The sequence below is a fragment of the Takifugu rubripes genome, chromosome 19 (genome assembly GCF_901000725.2).
Source record: "Takifugu rubripes chromosome 19, fTakRub1.2, whole genome shotgun sequence".
Taxonomy (NCBI): domain Eukaryota; kingdom Metazoa; phylum Chordata; class Actinopteri; order Tetraodontiformes; family Tetraodontidae; genus Takifugu; species Takifugu rubripes.
This window is the reverse complement of record NC_042303.1, coordinates 3,444,839-3,469,633: the sequence shown is the minus strand read 5'-3', so window position 1 is coordinate 3,469,633 and position 24,795 is coordinate 3,444,839. Positions and strand designations below refer to the sequence as shown.

Sequence of the window (24,795 nt, the reverse complement as noted above, 5' to 3'; positions counted from 1 at the left end):
AGAAAACTGAATAGATAATGAATGGATGCACACTGAAAGTCCTGCTTGAGTGCCAGAAGGTTATTCAGATTATGCTGGGGAGACTGTAGGTTTCTGTGAGTGCATGAACCTGGCACAGTAAGATGAAGAAAATAAAAATGTCAAGTCTGCTAGAATACAATGGGACCACTTGAAGCTGCAAATGTGGCCCCAAGGCCACACTTGCATTTCTATGCATATTAACACACTCGTGACTCATGACAAGGAATCAAATTGAAGTATATGAAACCCTAATATGATAAGAAAATGTGCTGAAGTATTTTCAGAGTGAAACAAAACATGAAAAAGACTCTGGTCTGTTCTTCCCTGTGGCGCATTGTGCAAAATTAAATTGGTCTAGTAATGATAATAAAGCCCCAGTAGCTACACCAACTAAACCAGAAGCACAATGGAGATGCAATTTATTATTTGTTACATGGTTGCAAGAGAAAATAGATGAAATGAATTCAAAAGACAGTGAAACAAAGGGAACACATGTTGTTAATAAACTGGGCTGTCAGTGGGGATGTACCATGAGTTCTGGGTCTTTCCAGTTACTGACCAGGTTGAGTTCAACATTTCTCAGGATTAAATCAGGGTGAGATTTAAATAATTATTTAATCAATATACAAGTTGAGGTATGTGTTGATTTTTCTTCGGGTTGTGGCTGTAAAAGCTGTTTCAGTCCTGCCTTTGCTGCTGCTGCTGTCTATTGTTACAGATTACCAGGGTCCAGCTCTGCCCTCTCACCAAGGTCACCTTCATTCCTGAACTTACATTCTTCCTATTTATTACACCTCTTAAAGATACCTGCACTGAGATATGTAGCCAGAATAAAGAGTCTGAGCTGAATGTGGACTCTGTCTTATCACTGTTTGAAATACATTATATTGATCATTAGGATTATTATGCAGTATGTATTTTTATTAAAAACTAAAAAGCTGTTCACATCTTTGGGTATGGAATCGGACTAAAAGCTTAAAAGGATATTGAGAGAAATTCTAATTACCCTGAGGATTTTCTTAGAAATATTGTTTAATTGATGTCAATAACTCTACTGTTGGTGCAGCATCAACGCGTTAAAGCTTAATTTAATTTGATCCCCACCTGTTACGCTCGTCCAATGACATGTTTGAAGAGCAGATGCATCAATGAGTATGATGAGACCTTTTACCGTATTTTCTGTTGCTGTGGATACACATCTGACTTGTGACCCTGCTGTTTCCATGGTGACAACATGTTTTTTTTCCCCCCCTCCGTTCCGTTTTCAGTGTCATCCAGCCTCCCCTGCCACTGCCTATCGACAAGGTAAGAATTCAGATTGTGTAGATGGTTTGTCCCGAGAGCAGCTTGTTTGCCTTAGATTTGTGTGGTTAATCACATGCGCCCCCTCTCTCGCGCTCGCTCACCCACTCACACTAGCACGTGCACCCGCCATCATGCATGTGGTGGAGCTGTCAGCTGATAGAGGAATGCACCGACTGCAGCCAGTTCATGCTGCTGCTATACTGCAGAAAGCTAATGTTGATCAAAGGGAAACAGTTTCTGCCAGTATTCGTTGATTTCTTTGGTGAAAATTAAATGTACCTATTGTCGTCTGTTGTCTCCCAACGACGAGACAGCATGTAAAGAAATAGGATTCATTGCTGGATTGCTCAGTTTTAAATCGTGGCTGTGTCTTGCCTGTCTACAGCCGATGTAGATTAATTAATCAATTTAAACCAAAGCTACTGTGGGAAAAATTAATGTAACTGTAGGTTTGAACTTTGCTTGAGATGCAGAGAGAGGAGCAGCTGTGACTAAAGTTGTGCCATTTTTACAACTTAATTATCCACTATGATGTTGGTTCTTTTTGCCAATGATGGTTAGGTATAATTAAGTATTTAAATTTCCCACAGGCGTGGTAGAGAATGCAGATATATGTCACTTGAATACAACCATAGGAAGATCAGTCTTACCAACTGTGGCCCAACGACAGGATTACAGATATTCAGATAGATATGCTAGGTTTATGTCAAACATAATCCCATTGATAAGATCGAAGAAGTCCTTTATCATTGTAGCATAAAGGTGCATTGCAGGATAAATTGCAAACTCTTTCATCTGCTTCCAAACTACCAGTTTAGAAATGCAAGATTATTTCTACACAGATGATGCTCTGAAGGTGGTCTTTTAACTAAAATCCAAAATGCTGAACATATTTTTGCCTTTCTGTATTGGCCCATAAATCCCATATTTCAAATTCATATTGTAGTGTTTGCTTTGCACTAAAACTATGGAACAACTATTAATAATTAACATGTGTATGTGCAGGTTGCTGCAAACACTCCCAGTATGTACTCTCAGGAACTGTTCCAGCTGTCCCAGTACCTGCAGGTGAGACACTGACATCTCCTGGCCGAGCAATGAATGACATTGTAATTTTGACCAGTAGCCCGAGAGTCACTAACTAGACCCGTCAACAGAATTGGACTGTTGTTTAAAGGAATAGAGATAATAGAAGAATAATCTGTCCTGAATGTAATATCTGAAGCACCTGATCCATCCTTTTTGTCTGACAGGAAGCCTTACACAGAGAGCAGATGTTGGAGCAGAAGCTAGCGACTCTGCAGCGTCTTTTGGCTAACACTCAGGAGGCCTCAGAGAGCAGCTGGCAGGTGGGAACCTCTCCTAAAAGTCACTGCCTTTGCTGTAGTGTACAGGGAGAATACCGATGCCTTCTCTCAGAGGGTTTTCAATCATTTTCGAACTCCATCCTTATTTTAATGACTCCTGCACTAAAGAAGCACCCACATACAGTAATGCAATATTGTCTTCACATGTTAAAGTAGCCTGTCTGTCAGTGTCTAGCGGTGTTTTACCAGGTGGCAGGAGGCTAATTCACTCTACAAAATGATACATATCCATGGATATGATATTTATTTCCTGATGTCATGTGTTGTTGTTTTTGTTGAGGAAAACTTGCATGATTCATAATGCCTAAAAAAAAAATCGTTCTACCCAGGCCTTGATCGATGAAGACCGTCTGCTTTCCAGACTGGAAGTGATGGGCAGTCAGCTGCAGGCGTATTCTAAGGTAACACTGCTCCTGATTGGATGTGCTTATAATATGTTGTTTACAGCACTTCTTCATTGTATTCTTCTCCATTTTTTTACAGTCCCAAACGGAGGATGGAATTCGTAAAGAACTCTTGGCTCTTCAGGAAGACAAACACAACTATGAGACAACTGCAAAGGAGTCTCTGAGGAGAGTTTTGCAGGAAAAGATTGAGGTGGTCCGAAAGCTTGCTGAGGTGGAGGTAGGATGCACTTTCTTCCTGAATGCACAGTCCATAAATTGTTATTTTGTTCATCGTTAATTAAGAATTTAGGTTTTGGGGTGACTCTGTTTGCTATTGGCCTGCAGCGGTCTCTCAGCAACACGGAGGATGAGTGCACCCACCTGAAGGAGATGTCTGAAAGGGGCCAGGAGGAGCTCAGGGAGCTGGCCAACAAATATAATGCTGCAGTCAATGAGATCAAAGAGCTCACCGACAAAATTAAGGTAAACGCACAGACACGGGCATGATATTGTTGTATCAGCTTTCAGTTTACATGCACGCTCAAATCTAGGGCTTAACATCCAGAAACGCCTTCAAAACAATCCAAATTGGGAGTGAAACCTGCAGCCAAGTTTGTAGTAGTGTTATTTCTCTTTTTTTTTTTTATTCATCAATAATTATACCATTCCCATTCATTTTGATTCTTCTTCCTGCTTCCCCCATTTCCAGTTTACTGGCCCATTGTTCTAGTTTATATGCCGATCTAAACATAAATGCATTTAAACCAATGAGACATGATTGTTTCGCTTTAAACAGGAAATATGCAAGTGTCATTACTTTAAATGCATTTTTTATGTCTTTGTGATGGACAAAGTCACTTCAAACTTGAATTATTAGCTAGCTATTGTCGAGCTAGCCTCAGATGGACAGTTTTTTTTATCTTGAATACAACGGATCCAAACAACGGTACTTCAAAGTAATTTATTTACAGTAAATGAACTTGCTGCACCTATTATTGGGGTCTTAAGTTATTTTGGTGTCTCTTTTTTGAACTTTGAACTCATATCTGGCCAGTCTTGAATATTTTTATATATTGTGGTTTTTGTTTTTTTTTAAAATTGACTTATGTCTTAAAATTTTACTTTTTTATGGAGTCTGAATTAAAGAGTTGAATGAATGAATGAAAGGAAAGCCCTCTAAAGTTTTTCCTCCTGCCATCTCAGTCAGTTTGGGGGGGAAAACTCAACCACTGGCAAAAATGTAAACAGTAAATAGAGAGGTTATTTAAACAGACATATGGCTACCTCGCGTTATGGGTTTATTTAAACTTGATCAGTGACCGGCCCCAAAATCCGGATGGTGTAAAGCCTGCTAATTTACTTTGGTGGCCTATTATTCTCAGTCGTTGTCCTGGTTGACACACAGGCAGCAGAGGGCCGGCAGGAGGAGCTGACCCAGCGGGGGGCGAAGGAGAAGAGGGAGTTGGAGTTACGGATTGAGGAGATGGAGGAAAAAGAGCAGGTTCTTCAGGCTCGCATCGAAGCTCTGCAGGCCGACAACGACTTCACCAATGAGCGGCTGGCTGCGCTGCAGGGTACACACACGCACACACAAACACACACACACACACACACACACGTGCGCGCGAGGGTTCTCCCTCCTATTTTAGTCAGCTCTCCAACCCAAGACCTGTGTGAGACCACACCTTTGGAGACACTCACTGTTGGTCAACACATCTCTACTCTTGTTGTTGTTTATGACTGTTTACAGTGCGGTTAGAGCAGCTGCAGGAAAAAAGCATTAAAGAGAACAACAGCCTGGGTGAGTCCGCTCATTCGCCCTGGCACTTTCTGTCTACTGTGCTCCTTCCATTCACTCCCTCCGCTTTCAACGATGATGCATGACGGCTTCTGTCTTGTTCACAATGCATCTTGCATGATGTCACCACATCTGGCTTGGGTTCTGGTTCATCTTTTTGTCCATCACTCTCTTTTTCTATGGTACTGATCATTTGTTTAAGCCAAAAAACAAAGTGCAGGGTTTGACGTGCAGGCGTCAGATTCTAAATAAAGTAAAATTCTCAATAATTCTCAGAATAGGCCATCATTCCTGCGTAATCTATATTCATAACGTATATATTTTTTCAACTCTCACAGTTAATTTCCTTTCTTTGTGTTGGATTGCTGACATTCTGAAGACTCACAGTGAAACACGGTGTCCTCCTTTCTTTGAGTGATTGTTTGAGGGGAATGTTTGTCGTACTCATTGGTCATTGGGTTACACACCGCTCTGATTTGGGCGGTTGTTGTGGAGGAGAGTTTTTTCTCGGGGTTGCTCGGCGTCATCGATCACCTGGTGTTTCCATGGTTGTCAAACTATCCACCGCTTTTCTTCTTCTGGAACTAAAATTGCTTGTGGTCACTGATCAATTTGAATGCTGGGGTCTGATTCACCGATCACAATTTATCCACCTTTCAAAGGAATCTGCTGTCATTCCACTTTTGTGACCGCCTATTGTTCCAAATATGACAAAACCTGTCATATCTGGTCACATGACAGATGACGACATTGTCTCTCACGGAGTTGTAGAGGAGCCTGTGAAGGATGAACAGAGTCTTCAGACCCCTGAGACCCAGAGGGAGGATGGTGATGATGAAGATGAGGACACAGACACAGATGATGGTGCAGTTGGTCATGATGAAGATATTGATGGTATACTTATTTTGGGTATCTTGCTGTCCATTACTTGGTTTCTCAAAAGGAAGCGTTAAACAGGGGATTTTAGCTGAGAGCTTTGCAGCACAATAAAATAAGCATAGAGGGGAGGGGCTCTACCCCCCCACTCCTCAGTAGTGCATGACCAGCATAACAGGTTTGAATTTGTAGAACCAGAGAGCAGGACGGACAGCATAGCTGACAGTTGTGCACCGCCACCTTCTACACCGTTCAGCTTTGCTGGATGAAACATTTGTCCAGCGAATATTGAAATCCAGGAGAGGTCAGCTGGCTCCCTGGATAGCTAGTATCCATTGACATGTGGGTTTCTTGCCACTGTCACACATTTATTGCAGTACTTGTAGCTTTCTTACATAACAAGATACAGTTTTTGGTATCTGAGATCTCACAGTAAGGGCAGAGGTTGTATTCAAAACTCCGTATACTTTGAGAAGCTTTAAGTAGCTCAAGGGAGAAGTTCTCTTTAATGTGCTCCGTTTCTTTGGCAGAGGACGACCTAAAATCCAGCAGACCTAGAGTTTCTTTTGTATTGGGGCATGTTGACTGCCAGAGTTATTGAACATGTAATCGCAGTTATGCTGAAGCTGGAATACTTTCATAGACCTGCATGTCCTGTTTAGTTTTGGTACAGTTTGTAGTCGGCTTTAAAATATTGGGTCGCCTCTAAATTTTGCTGGTTATCTTAATAATTTACCAATTTTAGTTTTTGCCCTTTTTCCCAGCATGTACTCTCCGGTACCATCAGGCATCATTTCTTTAGATCACCATGTCCATCCATCTGTCTGTTTCTTTTTTCTTGATTGACTTCTTTTCTAAGTTGGTTCTTTTTATTTTTTCCCCCCCGTCTGAACCGAGAAAGTTGTTTTTGATTCTGCTCAGTGACATCAGAATTTGGACCCATATCGATTGATCTATATTCATCAGAGTGATGATATCTTGTTTTTGCTGTGAGGTTGTTTTCCTGTAATAACCTGCTCCCGTTAGTGAACGATTGAGCGAATGAGCAGAATCAGCAGCATCTTTGCTAATTAGCCAGCTCCGCTCTGATAGATGCCGCAGTAATATCAGCCATCTGTGTTTCTGTTAGACAACTGTCATGTTAACAACAGTGGAGAGGACTCAACTAGAATCCAACACTTTATAGAGTGTTCATGTGAGTACAATTATGATATTCTGTCCTGATGTCTGTCCACTGTTGCACACAAAAGCACAGCTGTATGTATATTCTATTCATTTTATATCGGTTATATCAAATTCCTGTAGGTTTACTCCTACTGGGCACCACAACTCTAAGTTGTAATGGTGGTTTGGAGTGAATGTACTCCACCTCTGAAATATTATTAGTCGCAGTAATAACAGTAATAGTTCTGATTCAGCCCATGTGCTGCACTACTCCACCTACTGGGTGTTTTGGGAAGTGCGTCTCACGGGTTTTTGGCAGCCATGTGAGCCGACATTCCTGCTCCAGGAGGTAGATGCCATCAAAATGAGGTTGTCAGTGTGTGGCTCGAGTTTTTCCATTCATACTGCTCAGGTCTGCCCCTCCCTCCCTGCCCAGTAGTGCATTCATTCATTATATTAAGAAAATTAATTTCAGAGTTGTCATTTCCCCACCTTTAACTTATCATCTCTCTCTCTTTCTCTTTCTCTCTCTCTCTCTTTCTCTCTGGCCAGATTTTCCAGGCTTGTCCCTAAGCCCACAATAAATTAAAAAAAAAACCTGTGTTTGTATTATCGAATTTATAAAGTCTGCATAGTCTCTCATAATGTCGAAATATTTTTGCCCATAATGTGCTTTTATATGTTTATGCTCTGTACGTACTTGCATGTCTTTATTGACAAAGGAAAGTGTTGATTGTTTTGTTAGTTAAGAAATTTGTCACGGTTGGAGCTTTAGAACTGTTTTAATTCTTGTTCAGCGGTTTCTGTCCATAATGAGACGTTAGACTTTTTGTTATGGTACTCCTACCACTCATGCAGATAATCACTTTATTATTGCATTATTTATTGCACTTTTCTGAGTGGTTCCTGTCCTGTTAACTGATTTTCTTGCTGCTTGATTTGTAATGTTTGCTAAATAGTTCACCATTGAGGTCTGGTTAATCGGTTTGAATGCTGCTCTACAATATTCGTGTGGGCTATTTTGAATTCTACTTTTGAGCCCATTGGCTTGGTAGAAGCCCCACATGTGTCAGTGACAGATGGGTTTCTGTTTAGCCTTTCTGGAAATGTGTTTTTCTACATGTGGAGGCCTCAGCTGCTTAATGTAGCTTGTATTCTCTGGTATTTCCTTTTGTTTCCTCACATATCAAACATCACCTGATGTTGAGCTGCAGGTTGATCTTTTTATGTGCCTCTATCTCCACTGTTAGTGTCTAGTGCTGTTTGTGCATTAGATGACGATGAGGGCAGCATAAACGAGGTGCAGTGTTTGAACGCTTTGTTGTTTACATTATTATCTACTCGTTATAAAGAAAATAATCTTATGAATTTACTATTTAATATGTGCAATGAGCTTTTAAATGAATGAGAATAGGGTGCAGCTGTCAGGCAGCAGACGAGAACCCAAGTGCGACCCCAGAGTTTGACTGAACACCGCTTTATTGTCAGGAACAGACAGCGGAATAGAATAGTCGGGAACAGGCAGGGTCGAGACCGGGCAGGCAGGCAAACAGGGAAACGCTGGAAAGTCATCAGAACCACAAACGACGATCTGGCAGGGAGGCAACGTAACTCGCGGGGCGAACTCGGACTCACGGGCAGGATTTCCCGCAGCTGTGACATGCAGCATCATATGGGCGTGGTTTCAATATTGAGTCGCTGCATTCACAATGTTAATAGGAAACACTGGACATAATCGACCAAGTTGAGATGAAATAAGCTTTATTGAGCCAAGGTTCTTTTCTGTTTCTCTTTTCACAGCTGTGAAACAGTTGAAGGAGAGTGTGAGTTCATCGATCCACAAACTGGCCAACTTTGATGGTGAGAAGTCAAACCAGTCTTCAAACCACAGCACTGACAACTAATCCTATAACGTGTGCATTGTGCCTCGGGTTTTATTAGGATCATTTTCATCCTGTCTGTTTGTGTGTTTAGAAATGTTGGACGTACATTTACAGAACAACCAAAGGGCAGAAGACGACATCCTGGGCAGCCCTGATCATCTCCAAGGTGAAACATCTGCTCAAACCTGACCTACATCAACATTTAACAAGGCCTAATGCAGCATTAATGATACTGAATACGAAGTGATGCATATTTGTTCGAGGGTCCTCACATCGGTCGTGTTTGCAATGTGGCTGACCACAGTTAGAGGCAGAACTGCTGACTAACAGAATTCCCAGGAGACACATGATCTCTGCCAGCATATACAAGCCGCAAAGCAGAATGACAAGGAGGCAGACTTCTCCAGTAGCTAGCAGCTAGCAAAGGAGATGATTGGGATATGACCTTAAAGTTTCTGAAAATCAAAAATGGGGTGTATTTAGTCTGTTAAGAATGAAGACCTGAGTTGATCTAGTAGATTTTCATGGTTATGCTCGATGGTTGATTACTGTACACGGCTTTGGAAACAAAAAACAATATGATGCTATTTCATTGTAGCTAGGAGTTTTCTTTTGTTATAACAAGAGAAAACTTCAGCAAAATGGCAAGAGTTTAGTTTATGTAGTTCTCTTTTATGCAACAAACTCAAATTCTTTTAAAGTACAGCTATATATAAAACTTAATCTGTTATCTTGGTTAAGTGATAACTGAGCCGATAGGAGGCGAAATAGCTGGACGATTCTCTCATTCTGTGTGTTTGTGTGTGTGTCTTCTTTGTGTCTTCTCAGGAACTCAGATTGACGCCAAAGAGTCGGATATGTCAGACACTCTGAGTCCCAGCAAAGACCGCAGCAGTGATGATACATCGGGTCAGTAAAACCAAAAACACGAACAGTGTCTTGATTTCAAAAGAATTCATTTAAATCCCTTCTGTTATGTGCATCTATGCTTCCTCTCAAAATCAGTATCCTTTTGTGTGTTGAAGTACATCTACATGCAGTGTGCAGTATATTTCTGGTGTTTACTTTAGAATTATGAATAATACACAATATTTGTTCCCTTTCTACATTTCTTTATATGTATTTCTGTGTTTCAGATGGAAATATGGAGGACCAGGAGCTCAATGAACCACAGAACAGAGTAGCTTTGCTCAAAGGTGAAAATGTGATGTCTTATCTACACATTGTTGCTGTGAGCTGCAGCTCCAGGCCACTAGCAGGGCCAGGTTTAATATTTGACCTGTAGCACCCTCATCAGCACAACTTTTTGGATTCTTGTGGCACCTTTTCCACTTTCATTTTAGCATGCATGACATTCCCAGTCCAACCAGCACATTAGGATCTAAAAATAATACAATTTAAAGGACGACCATTTAAATATTGACGACTTCTCCTTTGGTGTTTGTGCGGGCATCTAGCTGAGCTGCACCGGGCCGGTCTTGAGCCGGGAGACACAGAGCAGGTCATCCACCATCTCCATAGAGAACTTCTGGAGGCCCAGGAGATGGCCAACACTGGCAAACAGAGATGTCTGGAGTTACAAGGTATCCAGAGTACAAATCATCCTAAGATCTGTTTAATTGTTCTGGGGGAAAAAAAACTTTATTTAATAAGGCTTCATCAGATGACTGGGAATTGCATTTAAATATTGCATAGGGAGATGATGTGCCTTTTTAAAAATGAAATAGCATATTAACTAATATTAATATGTCTCTGTCGACAGCCCTGCTAGAGGAGGAGAGGAGAAGTAACTGCCAGCAGACTGAAGATTCCACCAAGCAGATCCAGTACCTGCAGAGTAAGCGCACACACACACACACACACACAAACAAACAGGAGAGATCTACAGTGTTCCTCTGTCACACACCTTCTCCTTCCCTCCATCTTTAGGTCAGCTCGGAAAGCTGCAGGCGGATATGGAAGCTCTCAGGGAGCAGAGGGAGAGCACCATCTGCACCACCCGAGAGGAACTTTACTCCGCCCAAGAAGAGGTACCATTCCTGCCTGTTGTTCCGTCTCCTCGCATTCAAGAAAATTGTACCCTTGACATGACGGATTTTGTTTGGAATGTCAGATTCTTGTTTTGCGGCACGCCATGGAGGCTGCCACTGTGGAGCGCGAGCAGGATATAGCCGCCCTGCAGGCTGACCTGGGCTCCGTCAGATCCGAGTTGGAGCACTGGAGGAGCACAGCTGCGAAGTACGGGGAGGAGATAGGTCGCCTGCAGGAGGCTTTCAGGCAGCAGCAGCAGCACCAGAACACTGCCACCCAGCTGCAGGGTGAGCCCGGTCCTCACTCATCTTCTCAGGCTTCAGAATGTCCCCTCCAGCCACGGCTCGTACCTGACCACGCACGTCTCTCTTGCAGTGGAGTGTGGTGAGCTGCAGCAGCGGTGTGCCTGCTTGCAGCAGGAATGTGACGGCCTGAGAAGTGAAAGAACGGCTCTTTCAGACAAACTGCTGCGCCTGGAGACTGAACTCAGCAGGTAGGCGCTGGGAACACGTGACACTTGGCTTTAGATTCCACTGAAACAATGCTAGGGAGGCCGGTCAGGACGTATCATCATGATGTCATATCTGTTTGCATTTCTGCATGGGTGCAGCACCAAAGAGCACAGTCAAGTCCTCAGCAGCAATTTGGTGTCCCTGGAGAAAAGGGAGGAAGTCCTGCAGGACAAGCTGGGTTCTCTAGAAAATCAACACGTGCAGGACGCCAGCAGGTTGAGGACCCAGCTGGACCAGGCTCAGGCCCACACACACACATTACAGAAGGAGGTACACACTTTTAGTTTTTACCTCCTTAATACTCAAGTTTATAAAAAGTACAATATGGTTCCTGCACAAGGCTGCAACAAAGTAAAGTGTGAAAGAAACATTTCAGTGTTTAAAGTTCCACAGCAAGATGATTTTGTGTGTGTGTGTGTTTGTGTGTAGTATGAAGACACACAGTCACAGCTTTTGGCGCTTCGTCAGCGTTACGAGAGGACGGAGAAGGAGAAGCTGAGCATCCACCAGCAGCTGGAACAGTGCAAAAGCAGCCTGAAGCTGCTGCAGGACAAGACCGGCTCTGTGAGTGCACACACTCTCCTTTAGGACAACCAGAGACATTTATTTTTCTTTTCCCCAGCGTTCCCCAACCTTCATGGATTCGGTGTCAATAATTAAAGAATTCTTTACCTCACATCCACCGCCTTAGTTCTAAACTGGAGAAACACAAATCAAGCACTTCTTAGGTCTAGATTCACTAATGACAACTGTTTTAACTGAGCTGAATAAGCAATAATATACAACATGCAAATACAACCTAATACTATAGAAAATATTACCGCAAGTTTTTATGGTAAAACCTTTAGTGCGAATCAGAGCAGAGCAGCCTCCTCTGTCAATTTGTCAATATGCTTTGTCCTGTTTCGCAAATCATGTTTAGTTTATCCTTGTTTCTAAAGTTTTTGCCATCATTTAACGTCAGTCAAGGTCAATTAATGATTCAATAATGATCATCTCACAATTTGAATCATTTAATCACAGCTAATCATTTTATGTACTTTAATTATACAGGTTGTTGCATTATGAATTCGATGAATTGTTATATTGCAGCCGCTTCCAAACGTTGATAGAAATGATGGACAAAACTAGGAAAAGAGGATTTATTAGGTAGCTGGGAGGGTTGTCTGCGATCATCAGCAGTCTGCTGATGGGGGCAAGTGTTCAGGGTTTACTGGCCAAACACGGGGATCCCAGCTCCCTTCTGTAGCTGCTCCATCCTCCATGTTGGTTTTGATTGATTTGCGGGCTGATTTCTTCTTATCCCTCTTCTCCCCCCCCTCCCTCTAGCCATCCATATTGCAGCCTGTCCAAGCCATATTCATTGGCCTTGTCCTGGCTGTGCTCTACTGGTGTTTCGGCCAGTTGTGGTAGAAAGGTACACACCGACATGACATCAGACCGCCACTCTTTGTCCGTCTATTTACTCTGCCGCCATCTGTCTGTCCTCTGTTGAAGGAAAGCTTGTGGAAGTGAAAGGAGCATCCTGTCATGTGATCTTTTCAGGGTCACAGACACAATCTGTTACTAAATCCAGATTTGTCCAGTGATGTGTGTGTGACAGAGTCAGCCAGACTTCAGTTTCGGGTGTCAAACGGGAGATAATGATGTGCTTTAAACACACATCACAGTTCAGTTCAGACACACATCACAGTAATGTGCCTCAACCATGTTTAGTGCAGGCTAATCCAGCATTTAAAGCCCGTCCCCTGATCACCTGGATGCTCCTGCCCTCTCCACACCTCCTTCAGAGCCTGCATCAACATCTTCAAGATTCAAGAGTACTTTATTGATCCCTTGAATCTTGGCATCAACATCTTCTTCATGACCTTGGTGGTCAGAGCTGATCTACCTGCATGATGATCAGTCTGCCAGTCACACCTCTTTTCTGCTCGCCGCTTCTTTTCAAAGACCTCCTCCATTTAGGGGCGCATCAGTTGACAGGGTTTATTTCGAGTGTCATTAGAAATTCATCCTCTGTTGTTATTGTGCTTCAGCGTTCTGCTAGTTGTTACTGTAAGGAAGCATTAGTCCTCCCCACCTGTGAAGCCTAATTAAGGCCAGGCGGTTAGAATTAACATGATTATCCCAGGCTGATTTCACCAGTCTGCAGTGGTGGAGAAGCCACCCGACAGAAGACCCATTGTTTTCTGGTGGTATTTCTTCTGAGCTGCACGGTAGAAAAGATGGGTTTCCATTTCCTTAGTCTGGCTCTGGACTGCAGAGGTGAACACGATGGAGAAACCACCTCACCAACGTTCTTCACATTCACTCAGATACTCACTCGGCAAACGTCACCAGCTGCTGAGCAATTATATCTGAAAAGGTTTCTCAGCCCATGAGAAGGAAGGTGCCATTAATGCTAAATACCATATCAATCAGCACCCAAGTTCTGTTTTGTCTAATTACATATAGACACAGCAGTTGGGTATTTAAAGTAACTGTCATTGGTTGATGTAGTAAACTGGGTCATTTAAAGTCCCATTTCCTTATCTCAGTTAGAATATTCTGGCTGTACAGGCATAAAGTTACATGAACAACAGAAGTGTTTTTAGAAAAGACACTTGTTGGTGTCACAAACTGTTATTTCTTAGAAATAATCAGTAAGAAATAATGTGGACCCCTTTAGAGAGGCGGGCTCACCTCTTCATGTACTAACAGTCTTTTCTCTTTCACTCACTCACTCACTCACTCACTCACTCTGTTTTCAGTGCATTTTGATTGAATCTATGTATTGATGATGTATTCATGTGTGATGAAGCTTCTCTTTCTTCTGTCCAATGTGTATCCAGATCTGCTGCTGAGGGTGTTTCTGTGTTCACTCCTCAGCCTCACCTTTCTGTTCCTCCCATCTTTGTTTCAGACCATTTGGAGGGGTTTCTTCTTTCCACAAAAGATCATATTTTTTCTGTTTATCCTGATGAGGCACCGTTGGTTCATCGGTGCCATGAACTCAGATTTGCCCCACACACACACTTGTGAAGGCTATTACCTTCAGACAGAAACACGGATTGATTAGGGAAAAAATATCATCTTTTGGAATTTGTTTTCTAATGTTGATTGAACTTTCTCCCCTGCTCCTCTTCACATTGTCTTTATCACATTATTATTGCTGTTGTTATTATGCAGACTAAATGGCTTTTGCTTCTCTTGTCACGTGTCTCTGGGACAGAGTGGCTGGAGCTCCTGGATGCCGGTCATCGCAGTGATGGTCGCCGTGACGGCAGCTGTGCTCTATCCCAACCTCTCCAAGAGCAGCGCCACCTAGGACATGCACACACAGACATACAGAACCAGTTAGGAGGTGCTGTGTGGAGAGCATCACAGCTTTACTTGTATAGAGTTCCATTGTAAATAATGGTAGAGGGATTATAAAAGCTGTGTTTCCAGAGAGGAGTCACATGTTTCTTTGCTTTCCTTTGGGGGGTGTGTGTGTTTTGTTTTTTTTGTTTTTGTTTTTCTGCAGACGATTTTTGTTTTTATGCTCTGCACTAAAATGTGGTGGGAGCTTTTTGCTCTTTCATTTTTCTGCTGGTTTTGGTAGAAAAGCTGATGATGTTCTCCAGCAGGTCAATTTTCCTTACAAAAGAATAAGAGTTTGATCTTCACACTCTCTGGAATCAGAGAAAAGAGGCTGAAGCCATCCCTTTCCAGCAGCCTCAGTGCTGTCAGAGCAGCATCAAACCTGTGTTAGATGCCCCTTTTAACCAGAAAAGTTCACACAGTTGCTGTGTTTTTGGATTTAATTGACATGACGTTGTCAGTGTGACATTAAAGGTAATGTTCTCAAATGTTGCTTCCCTGGAAGTTGAAATAAAAAGTTTGAGGGAAGTTCGTGCACACATGACATGAAATGGTCAAAGCTCTCCTGAAACTGTCGCTCTCCTCATTGATGATAATTTTGTTTTGTTTTGATAATCTTTAACTTTGTCCTCTAACCCTTTCTTAATAGCAAAGAACTTTGAGGCAAAGTCTCTTCTAAGCTTCTCAAGTGAAATGCGTGCCAGTCCACTTTTTAATAAAACAACACTTTATATATATAAAAAAGTGTTGTTTTATTAAAATCATTCTGATGCCTAAATAACCCATGAACCGAAAGCTTCCAGCTCTGGGCCTGTTGGAGAGCAGTTACAGCTTCAAAACATCCTCCTTTCTGTTGTTGGCCATGTTGGGTAGATAAGGTGTCTTCCAGTTTCTTTAGTTCTTTTCATGGTTATTTTGTGTTGATCCTTGAAGCCAAATGATTTGAAAACTAAAATTTTGTGTTTTGGGGGCACAGGAGCACGGGGTCGAAGTGCCTCTGATGTAACGTAACGCCACAGCTCATCTGTCCAAATACAGCTTCAGAGACAGACACAAGCAGACTCGGCCAGTTTGTTCGGTTTCTCTCACTAGTGGACCAAAGCTGTCATGATGAACGGAGCTGCAGTGGCAGCCGGGGACCTGTGCCGGGTGTGACCACACCACCGACGCGCTCCGTCTTCTTCTGTGGCGGCTTGTCGGAAGATTCAGGGGAGACTTTCCAAACTGAAATCTGTAGCACTTGTGGTAAATTGGCGAGTTTGGTGTCAGATGAGTCTGAGTTTCTCACTGAACACATCTGTTCATCACTGAGCATCATTTGTGTACTCTGTCTCGTCTCTGTGTTTAAAGTTAAAATAAAAACCAATATGAACAAATATTCCTGTTATTGAAAGAGGAAAGAAAACACTACAGTACAGAGAGAATTGTAAAATAAAATGTTATTGAATGATGTGTTGCTAGATTATTTTGCTAAAGTTATTTAGAGCTATGAGAGGGAGCTGTGTAGAGGGGATGGGGTGATGAAGATGATGTATTGAAGATGCAGAGTAATATTTGGATTAAAGTTGTAGCAAGCTGACCCACCAAACCTGTGTCACCTCAGTTCTTTCATTCACAAACTTCATAGTTCTGGGAAATGTGACATGAGCTCGGCACCAACTCTTAAGTGTGTGTGAGTGTGAGACACTGCATCTGCTTGTCCTGTGTAATTGTTAATAAATCAGAATTCAGACGGTTGCAAAAGAAAAATCTACCTTTGTGGCAATTTTATTTTTTTGTATTTCACAATGAAATTTAATTGCATTGTAAATACCATGTTTTCTAACACACACAGTCTAGTATTGACCTGACATATGCCATATAAATGGGACTAAATCCGCTCAGCGGGATGGACATTGGTATCCTCCCTGATGTACTTTAGAATAATAAATAGCGTAGGCAATCTAAAGCGCCTGCATTCATCACATTTTCCACTTAGTTCCTCCTATTTCTAAGTAAAACTTGGTTATGGACATCTTGTGTAAACTAAATATATTGTGTAGTTCTGGTAGACTTCGACCTCTGAAGGTGGCAGCAACGCAACACGAGGCGTCACGTCTTAGCGCACCTATCGAACGAAGAATTGAAAATTCCGAGCCCGCAGAGCGGCACTTAAACGCCTCCTGGTCGTTGGCGTCTCAGTGAGGTTCAGGAAAAACTTGAAACCACCTTCACAGTTCAGACAGCTTCGAGGGAACACCGGGAACAGTTTCTCTCACTGCAGCCAAAGTCCGAACACACAGTGCTCCAGAAAGCTACTACCAGGAACCGTGAACAATGCCGGCCACTGAGAAGGACTTGGCTGAAGACGCTCCGTGGAAGAAGATCCAGCAGAACACCTTCACCCGCTGGATCAATGAGCACCTAAAGTGCGTCAACAAACGGATCGTGGACCTGCAGTTGGACTTGGGCGATGGCCTGAGGCTCATCGCGCTGCTGGAGGTCCTCAGCCACAAGAAAATGTACAGAAAGTACCACCCCAGGCCCAACTTCGGCCAGATGAAGCTGGAAAACGTGTCCGTGGCGCTGGAGTTCCTCGACAAGGAAAACATCAAGCTGGTGTCCATCGGTGAGTGGCCACGCTCCATTCATCCATGTGCGCCTTCTGTGGCCTCCAGAACCCAACACCGACCGATTGTCGGTGAAATTACTGCAGAATCCTCGGTTGAAACTATGGGAACCAAAGTTTTCCTTGGTTTATTCCCAACACTTGAAGCCAAGTGTTGGGAATATGCAGCTTTTTACATTCATTATAGTGTGCTTTTAAATAACTTAATTAACTTTTTTTCTTCTCATAAACTTGCTGCTGTTGATTTAACATTTGAATCTTTCAAGGTTTAAGATAAGCCAAGTTTTTGTTCTGTCCTTTTTTCCCCTTTTATTTTTAATTTCCTTTCCTTTTTTTTTTTTTTAAAGAGTTGGAAAATCACTCTCAAGGTTTAAATGAGAATTATCAGGTCCGTCCACAAATTTCAGCCTTTAAACACGTGTAGACGTCCTGATCTGTAGGAGCAACCACCCTCCTGGTAAATTTAGAAAATGTTTTCCACACTTGTGTAAAACCCAGAAGTCCAGTTAAAAACGGCCTCTCGATGAGTCCTGAATTTGGTAACATTTCTGACTCATTTGGTCACATTTCAGTGCGGAACACGAGCTAAAACTGCACAGTTCTGCAGCCGCATATGAACAAAACTGTCTGCATCACCAACAAACAGTCTAAAATAAATAAGTAAGTAAATAAATAAACACCCATGTTTGTTCTTCCAAACTGGCTGTTTTGTGTCGGTGCTGCCTTTTTTTGCCCAGGAGCGGAGCGGTTTTGCTCAGCCTCAGGCAGATGTGCCATCGGGGTTTCCCTACGAAGGCTCTGGACCTCAGCGGGGGAGCGCGGGAGATGTTTGTCTTCCCCTTGGGGGGGGGGGTTGACTCTTGCTTCAAGACTGAACCCGTTTCCCTTCGGGTTGGCAGAGCTTTACAGGGTGTTTGTGTGTTGACGCCGGCGGAAGCTTCTTTGCTGCACAGATTCTGCTGCCTCCATCCTGCTCAAAACCCACAACCAGAACACAGACGATCTTCTGCGGAGCCTCCACACCCGCACGGGTTCCTCTAATCTCGTTGAAAGAGTTCACCCCGGTAGCTTTGACTTAAAGTGGGGCCTGTCCAGAGGTCTCTGATAGTCCCGAACCTCCTCATCACTGCAGCATCACTGTTGAGATGAAGTGATCATTTTAGTCAGACATTCTGATCTTTGGTCTTTTTTTTTTTTTCTGTGCCATGGTGTCATAAAGCAGGTCAAAAGTCCTCAGTCTTCTCCCGCCGTTCCGGAAGCTTCCCCGTCTTTCTCTTTCCCCGGGTCCGCAAACACACCCAGATGTTTCCTATATGCACAGCAACATACATCGCCGTGGAAATAAGCAGGACTGATTTCTGTTGTGTAACCCAAGAGTGAGGGCGAGGTGGATCAGCAGGGCGGGGGGAGGACAGAAGCAGAACGCAAAGCTCAAAACGGCTTCGAAATGCACATTGGGAGGCATCGGTGTCAACACTTGGCTTGTCCTCTCCCTCAGCTTTGGCTTGTTCGACCTCATCACACAAATATTGTTTGGGGGTGGAAAGAGTGTCTCCAGAAGCTATATATTTATTTCATAATCAGAATGTTGGCCCGATAGTCTAGATAATGTGGATGATGAGGAAAAACCTTTGTCTTCAGAAGGACATTGTGGACAGTTTTGGCCAGTTTCACCTTTTGAGCTGTGGTCAGAAAGGTGACCAAGGTGCAATGGTGCTGAGGTCCAGGGCAGCAGGGCACCCACGCCTGGTTGGTGTCGGGGCGTTCCTGCCACCCTGCGGTGAGATGAACGAGCGCACATGAAGTGGACCCGGACCGCCTTTATAGATCCGTCACAACGGTACTCAGCTTGTATTTATAACAAAGATCATGTTTTGTCAGGCTGGGTCGTAATTTGGGCGGATAAATACAGGCAGTTCGACTGTCTCAGGTTGCAGATGGACCTCCCTCAGACTGTCTCCTCTTGTTGGTCCTGTCCAACCCTTTGAAGATGCAGAGCTACAAAGTTTTACATTTCAGAATGTTCCTGTGTATTTTATTGTCCCCGCTTTCTCGATTATGATCACCATTACTGGAGTGGATTTGGACCGGTGATGGATCACTTGTTGACGCGTCCAACGTCCATTTTGACCGACAGTGACTCTGATGGCACCAGTTTGCCAGATTTCTAAGCTGTGTGAAAGGATGAGTGCAGCTGACTGAGGGAGAGGAGGAGCAGATCAGTCACACACACACCAACTGCCTCCGAAGCGTCCCTGTGAGCCTCTCCTATCAAATCTACATATCACTGCATTGATCCTTTAACTGGGACAACTGGGCGCGCCAGACAAAGTTGCAGTGGTGTCTTTCAGCTGTACAGGAAACACGGTTGGAACCGCGTGGTGACTCCGACACTGTCGTCCTCCTGTCCTCTGTGGCATAAATGATACCCAGAAAACATCACGTCCTGAAGAGGAATCTAAACTGATAATGGTCTCACCGAGTGCCCAGTGTGACACACGAAGGCACGTAAACACATAGAGGTTTGTAGTTGTACGCGTTTTTAAACTTGAGCAACAAAACATGGAGTTAGACTCCACAAACTTGACGTGAGCACGGCGCACGTAGGGGAACTTGTCTGAGGAGCGGCCTCAGCTTTCGATGGGCTTGTTCGCGCCTCCGGATTTAATGAATAGTTTGGTTGTTTCCTGAAGAATCCGTCGTTTGGCTGTTTATCTGGCGTTTGTTTCGGTTTTGCTTCATCTTTGACCTTGGTGAACTTCACTCTGTGCGTGTTCAGTGGTGCATGGCCGCAAAGTCGGAAGGAATTGTATGAGAGACTTTATCACTGTGAGATTATCACACACTGGCCTTGGTGATCCGCCTACTTGGGTGAAGGCCAAGGACTCGATATGTGTGTGTGCTCGCAAGGGTGTGGACCTGTTGTGCAACAAGGGCGTTGGTTCGACGCCTGTGCAGACAGGTGAGCTGTATCATTGGAAGAATAACAGTGTTTAATCACTGTGCTGATCTGGGGTATAAACCCCTTACACACACACGTGCGGACATTTAGTCTCATTATTGTTCACACTTGTGTTTAAATCTAATGTACATTCTCCACACATGAAGGTGTGATTCTAACTGAGATTGTGATCATTAGAGGCCCAGCGAGTTCCGCAGGGTTGTTCTCTAATCCGAGTATTCGACCTCGTGGCTGCCCGCCCCCCCCTTCCTCTCTGTCATCTTTCACATTATTAAATCCCATTGAAGTTACTCACATCCCGCATTGCCATTAAATTTGGGCTATTGTTAAGGTGAGGTAGCTGTTTTTTGACCTCTGCAGGCTGTGAGGGGCTGCAGCTGATGGGAATCCCCAGGATTAGAAGTTGTGGCTCCTTCCTGTGTGGACGATGATGCGTTTCCAGGCTGTCGTCACTCCGTTTGTCTGCTGAACTCTGACACATTAACCAAGTGTGAAAAAGGCTGGACTGGCTCTCACACACACACACACACTCCCTGTCACTCCTTTGTTGCCACAGGGTTGTATGCCGGCGCTCTGAATTCTGCAGACTGATGGATGTTTGGTTTCACTCTAACAGGATCATTTTCTCCTGAAATACAACTTGCACTTTCAGACAGATGCCTTCCTGCATGACCTAATTTGGGTTTTTTTCAAGACTAAAGTCCTTTTACGTAATTCATATTTTGCCCAAAACCACCAACGTGTGGTGTCAGAAAATAAACTTGCTGTGTAAACGCAGTTACACTCTGGACCCAAGTTCAAATGTTAACTTCAAATCAATCGGTACGGTAAAGACTGAACATTAATATGCAGGTGTCCTGTCAAAATGAACAGGAGGTACTTCTTTAGAGGAATTCACTTTGGGAAATAATGCAGAACAGATCTGTTATTCATTTTCGTCAGGCTAAAAACGGTTTCAGTAGGCTTAATGTTTACGGAGCAAAAACACACGCGCACACACAGAAATGCACACACACATAAAAGTAATTGACAAGTAGGGCATAAAAGACAAAAGAAGAGGCGCATTCCACCTGTTGTCATGGCAACGCTGGTAAACAAAGTGTGAAAGATGGAGTCACTTAGAGGACAAAAAGGTCTGAGTAGCCTCATGCTGCGTTTAGGGGCTGTGAGAAAATATAGGACAAAAGATAGTTTTCTGTAATCTCTTCTTTAAATTTGTATCTTTGCTTTGTTGTTTGTATATTTTGTCTTGAGGTTTATTGCCTTCTGTGTGGGGGCATACAGGAAACAGGAAGACTGGTTCAAGACGGTTAGCGAAACTGGGTCGAGGTTTTTTGTTTTGTTTTTTTCTGATTGCTGTCTGCTTTCTCATCAGAAATCACACCGACCCGGAAACGTGTCTATTATCCAGACATTGATTAGTGTGATGTGCGTTAGCTTAACTCAAACAATGGAAAGCGAATAAACTGGGTTGAGTGCTTTTTGCGACACCGGCACCTTTAGATGATCACATGTTTTGCAAATGCTGTGTTTTTTGTGTTGCCTTGGTGAGGTTAGTATGGCTGTAAGTGAACGGCAGAGGCCACATCGAGGGAGGGGGTGATCAAAACTTATTCTCGGCCTGTCTTGGTGCCAAAGAGCGCAGTTATTGTAACGTGCTTTCTAATAAAGCTGAATAGTCTCTGGGTTTTTATGGTGCGCCCTTGGAGTCATTTCGGATTGTGTTCAGCCATGGAGGCTTTGTGTTTATCAGCAAGTAGATGAGAGGCTGAATTCAACATGGCTGACCTTTGGGGTCCAGATGTTGGCGTGCTGCGGCTAGCATTTGTTTGACAGCAGCGTAAAGTTCGCTCGCACGGCGACGTTAAACAGGCGTGAGCTCTGCCATCTTTGTTTTTGCCGTCTGGTGATTACACCGTGTTGGCCGTGGTCCTGAGGTATTTAGAAGGTGAAGTAATTTGGTGAGTTGTCTCGAGGGGGACGTTAACCCGCGGACCAAATTGGATGGTGATCTATATCAGCAGCAGCTGAAGAGTTTCCGTCAAAACCACTAATGTGAACCCCATGTTGGAGCGAGACGAGACATCGCCGGGTGAGTGCAGTAATCAGGATGGGGCCTTAATGACTGTTGACCGAAGTTTTTTTTTTTTCATTTGGGGGGGGGGTTGTTTGAAGCTTTAAACAGCATCACGTGTGATGATGTCATCTGACTCCAACAACTCCCCAGTAGTCATTAATCAAGTTCTGAGAAAAACGGGGCTGCCTTCAGCCCAGATGCTGCGCAGAGCTCTCTGCCAGTCTTCTGCTTCGGACAATTGACTCTCCAGCTGAACATGAACATTAGAGGCTGTAAACAGCTTTTAAAATGTTGGTGCTGCTAAACTGGGAAGCGTCTGACAATCTGTTTCTAATGTGGGCACGTTGGCACGGCAGCAGGTTTGGTGGGAAGTCGGTTAGACTGAAGTGCAGCAAAAGAAGGAAAAGGGAAATGAAAGGAGTTTGTTTCTTTGATTCCACTAATTGTCAAAGATCCTCTCGTCGTGGCTTACCGGACTGTTCGACTTGGTCCCAAATATGCACAGACACTCCTGCTCCTACTCCTTTTCCCAAGTTGTCTCAAGTTTTCTACAAGCCTTCTGGTGTGGAAATGAAAACACATTTTTGAGTGCAGAACAAAACTGCATTCAGGTTACGGCTTCCACCACAAGAACCAGAGCTCGGAGGCACTCGTGAAACCATCTGTGCAGAAAACACAAAGAAATTACCTCCTCATGTCCTCTGTTTGCTTTCACTGATGAGATTTTTCTTGCAATCTCCCAAAAATAATCATCAGGAAATCCTCCTTCAGTAGGACTTTTGTTGAAAAGTTCCTCCGAGCAGCTAAACATTTACAGCATTTATGCTATTTGTTGATCTGGTCACAAGTGAGGCATTTGCTTCATTAAAGCTTAAAAACAGTGCAACACCCAACGGTCCTGGAAGTGGTTTTGACACAAAACATGATGGGACGGCAGCGTCGATGGGGACTTTTTCCACTGTTTTCAATGCAGTTCGAAGCCGATGTGGCTGAACTTACAAAGAGAATATGAATTGTGATATGGCATTTCAAAGGAGCTCCTCCAAAGCTCACTGTGCACGTGCGCCTCGATGTCCGTCAATATTGTTAGCTGTTTCAAAATCGTGTCATGTTGTGATTCATGAAATTCAAAGGTCATTTAAGTGGGTGAAAGCGATCTGGGCGATGTCTCTTTTGAGCCCTCCTTCCTCAATACGCTGCCTGATGCAACCACGTGTCACTCCGAAGCAAAATGATCGCTAGGATTCGCGCAGCGCCGTTGTGTTCAGGTGCTGAAATGTCTTTGATGTTGGACGGGCAATGACACACTGGCACCTTTTGTTGTCTGAGAGACGTGTACCAGACAGGATGTGTACATTGAGTCGGTCACGATGACAGCGATGTTGCTGATGATGTAATGGATGATCATCACCCTGAGAGTCTTAACTTGAAAGAATCCATTACATCATTCTCGTGTACTCATGGATGTGCACATAGCAGACTGCATGGAACCGAGCCCAACAGCTTTGTGTGTGTGTGTCTGTGTGTTTGGACTGTCGAGTGGTGAACCTCCAGCAGTTTGGCTTTGTGACACGCCGCTCCGCTCTGTTCCAGACTGCAGCCGTTGTGCTTGTAGCCTTTTGTCCCTCACAGTAAACGGTTATTGAAGAGGCTCAAATTGGGAGGAAACAGCTTCAGCTGGTGATTAATTGTCTATGAATTCATCAAACGGATCTTGTTGCTTTGTTTCCCCCGTTCATCATCCCTCCAGCAGACGTGCTGATGAGCCCGGGCTCACGACGCTCATTTATTTGAATTGTCGGACTGGAGTGATCAAATAATTCATATTAGCAGTAATGATAATTCCTCCAGTCTGTGAAAGCCTCCCCACCGACCACCGTCCTCCATAAATCTCTCTCTCATTTTTATCATTCTTTTAAATTCTCTCATTCCTTTGAGGTGATTCCGGAGGCTCGGGCGTCAGTTTTCCAGCGCTTTGATCCGTCTCCCTACATGTGTGCAGCTGTTTGAGTCCAACCAAACCTCAGATTGAAAAGCGACTCAACGATTGCAGTCAGCACCTCGCTGGGCTCTCGTCCACCAAACTGAACACATTAAAGGCCTCGTTCTCCGTGCCTCTAATCTGGGGTTTTTTGGAGGACTTGCCCCCCTCAGCTGCTGGTACATGACTCATGTGACTTCTGTTAAGCTGGTAAACCAATATTACAGCAATGCGTCATTTGGTGACATCACTGCTGGGTCGACGGTGTTGGGAGTGTCAACTGAATTCTGTGGGGGGGCCCGCGACCTGTGGAGATGGTTCACATTAAGCCTGAAGAGGAAAACCCATTCATTCTAAATGGCTTCAGTCCCTTTAGGGGCCTTAACTGCATTTAAGTGATCAGAAACATACGTGGGTTCCAGTCCAACATCTAGTTTTTGCCGTCCGTACCCGGATCCCAGTGTTTTCCCAGTTTCTGTGTT

The 24,795-nt window shown here is 43.8% G+C and overlaps 2 protein-coding genes across 11 annotated transcripts in view; both read left to right on the top strand.

Annotated features, from left to right (window-relative positions):
* slmapa (sarcolemma associated protein a) overlaps positions 1-16,273 on the top strand; it is a 32,204-nt gene extending 15,931 nt beyond the window's left edge. For 2 of the 9 annotated variants that reach the window (XM_011613613.2, XM_011613620.2), the window contains 23 exons: positions 1,290-1,326; positions 2,332-2,394; positions 2,580-2,675; positions 3,023-3,094; positions 3,177-3,317; positions 3,425-3,562; positions 4,485-4,653; positions 4,830-4,880; positions 5,619-5,771; positions 6,883-6,948; positions 8,718-8,777; positions 8,892-8,966; positions 9,629-9,709; positions 9,937-9,996; positions 10,258-10,383; positions 10,563-10,637; positions 10,730-10,830; positions 10,914-11,118; positions 11,207-11,324; positions 11,442-11,613; positions 11,773-11,907; positions 12,673-12,760; positions 14,555-16,273. In XM_011613613.2, the coding sequence (XP_011611915.1) occupies positions 1,290-1,326; positions 2,332-2,394; positions 2,580-2,675; positions 3,023-3,094; positions 3,177-3,317; positions 3,425-3,562; positions 4,485-4,653; positions 4,830-4,880; positions 5,619-5,771; positions 6,883-6,948; positions 8,718-8,777; positions 8,892-8,966; positions 9,629-9,709; positions 9,937-9,996; positions 10,258-10,383; positions 10,563-10,637; positions 10,730-10,830; positions 10,914-11,118; positions 11,207-11,324; positions 11,442-11,613; positions 11,773-11,907; positions 12,673-12,756 (2,278 nt within the window). In that variant the 3' untranslated portion in view covers positions 12,757-12,760; positions 14,555-16,273. The remainder of the gene's footprint in view (positions 1-1,289; positions 1,327-2,331; positions 2,395-2,579; positions 2,676-3,022; positions 3,095-3,176; positions 3,318-3,424; positions 3,563-4,484; positions 4,654-4,829; positions 4,881-5,618; positions 5,772-6,882; positions 6,949-8,717; positions 8,778-8,891; positions 8,967-9,628; positions 9,710-9,936; positions 9,997-10,257; positions 10,384-10,562; positions 10,638-10,729; positions 10,831-10,913; positions 11,119-11,206; positions 11,325-11,441; positions 11,614-11,772; positions 11,908-12,672; positions 12,761-14,554) is intronic. The other 7 variants (XM_011613615.2, XM_029826333.1, XM_011613617.2 and 4 more) reach the window with 7 other exon arrangements.
* A 728-nt stretch (positions 16,274-17,001) lies between these two features.
* The window catches only part of LOC101067631 (filamin-B-like), a 34,765-nt gene continuing 26,971 nt past the window's right edge, over positions 17,002-24,795 (top strand). For both annotated transcript variants that reach the window (XM_011613611.2, XM_011613612.2), the window contains exon 1: positions 17,002-17,293. In XM_011613611.2, the coding sequence (XP_011611913.2) occupies positions 17,002-17,293 (292 nt within the window). The remainder of the gene's footprint in view (positions 17,294-24,795) is intronic.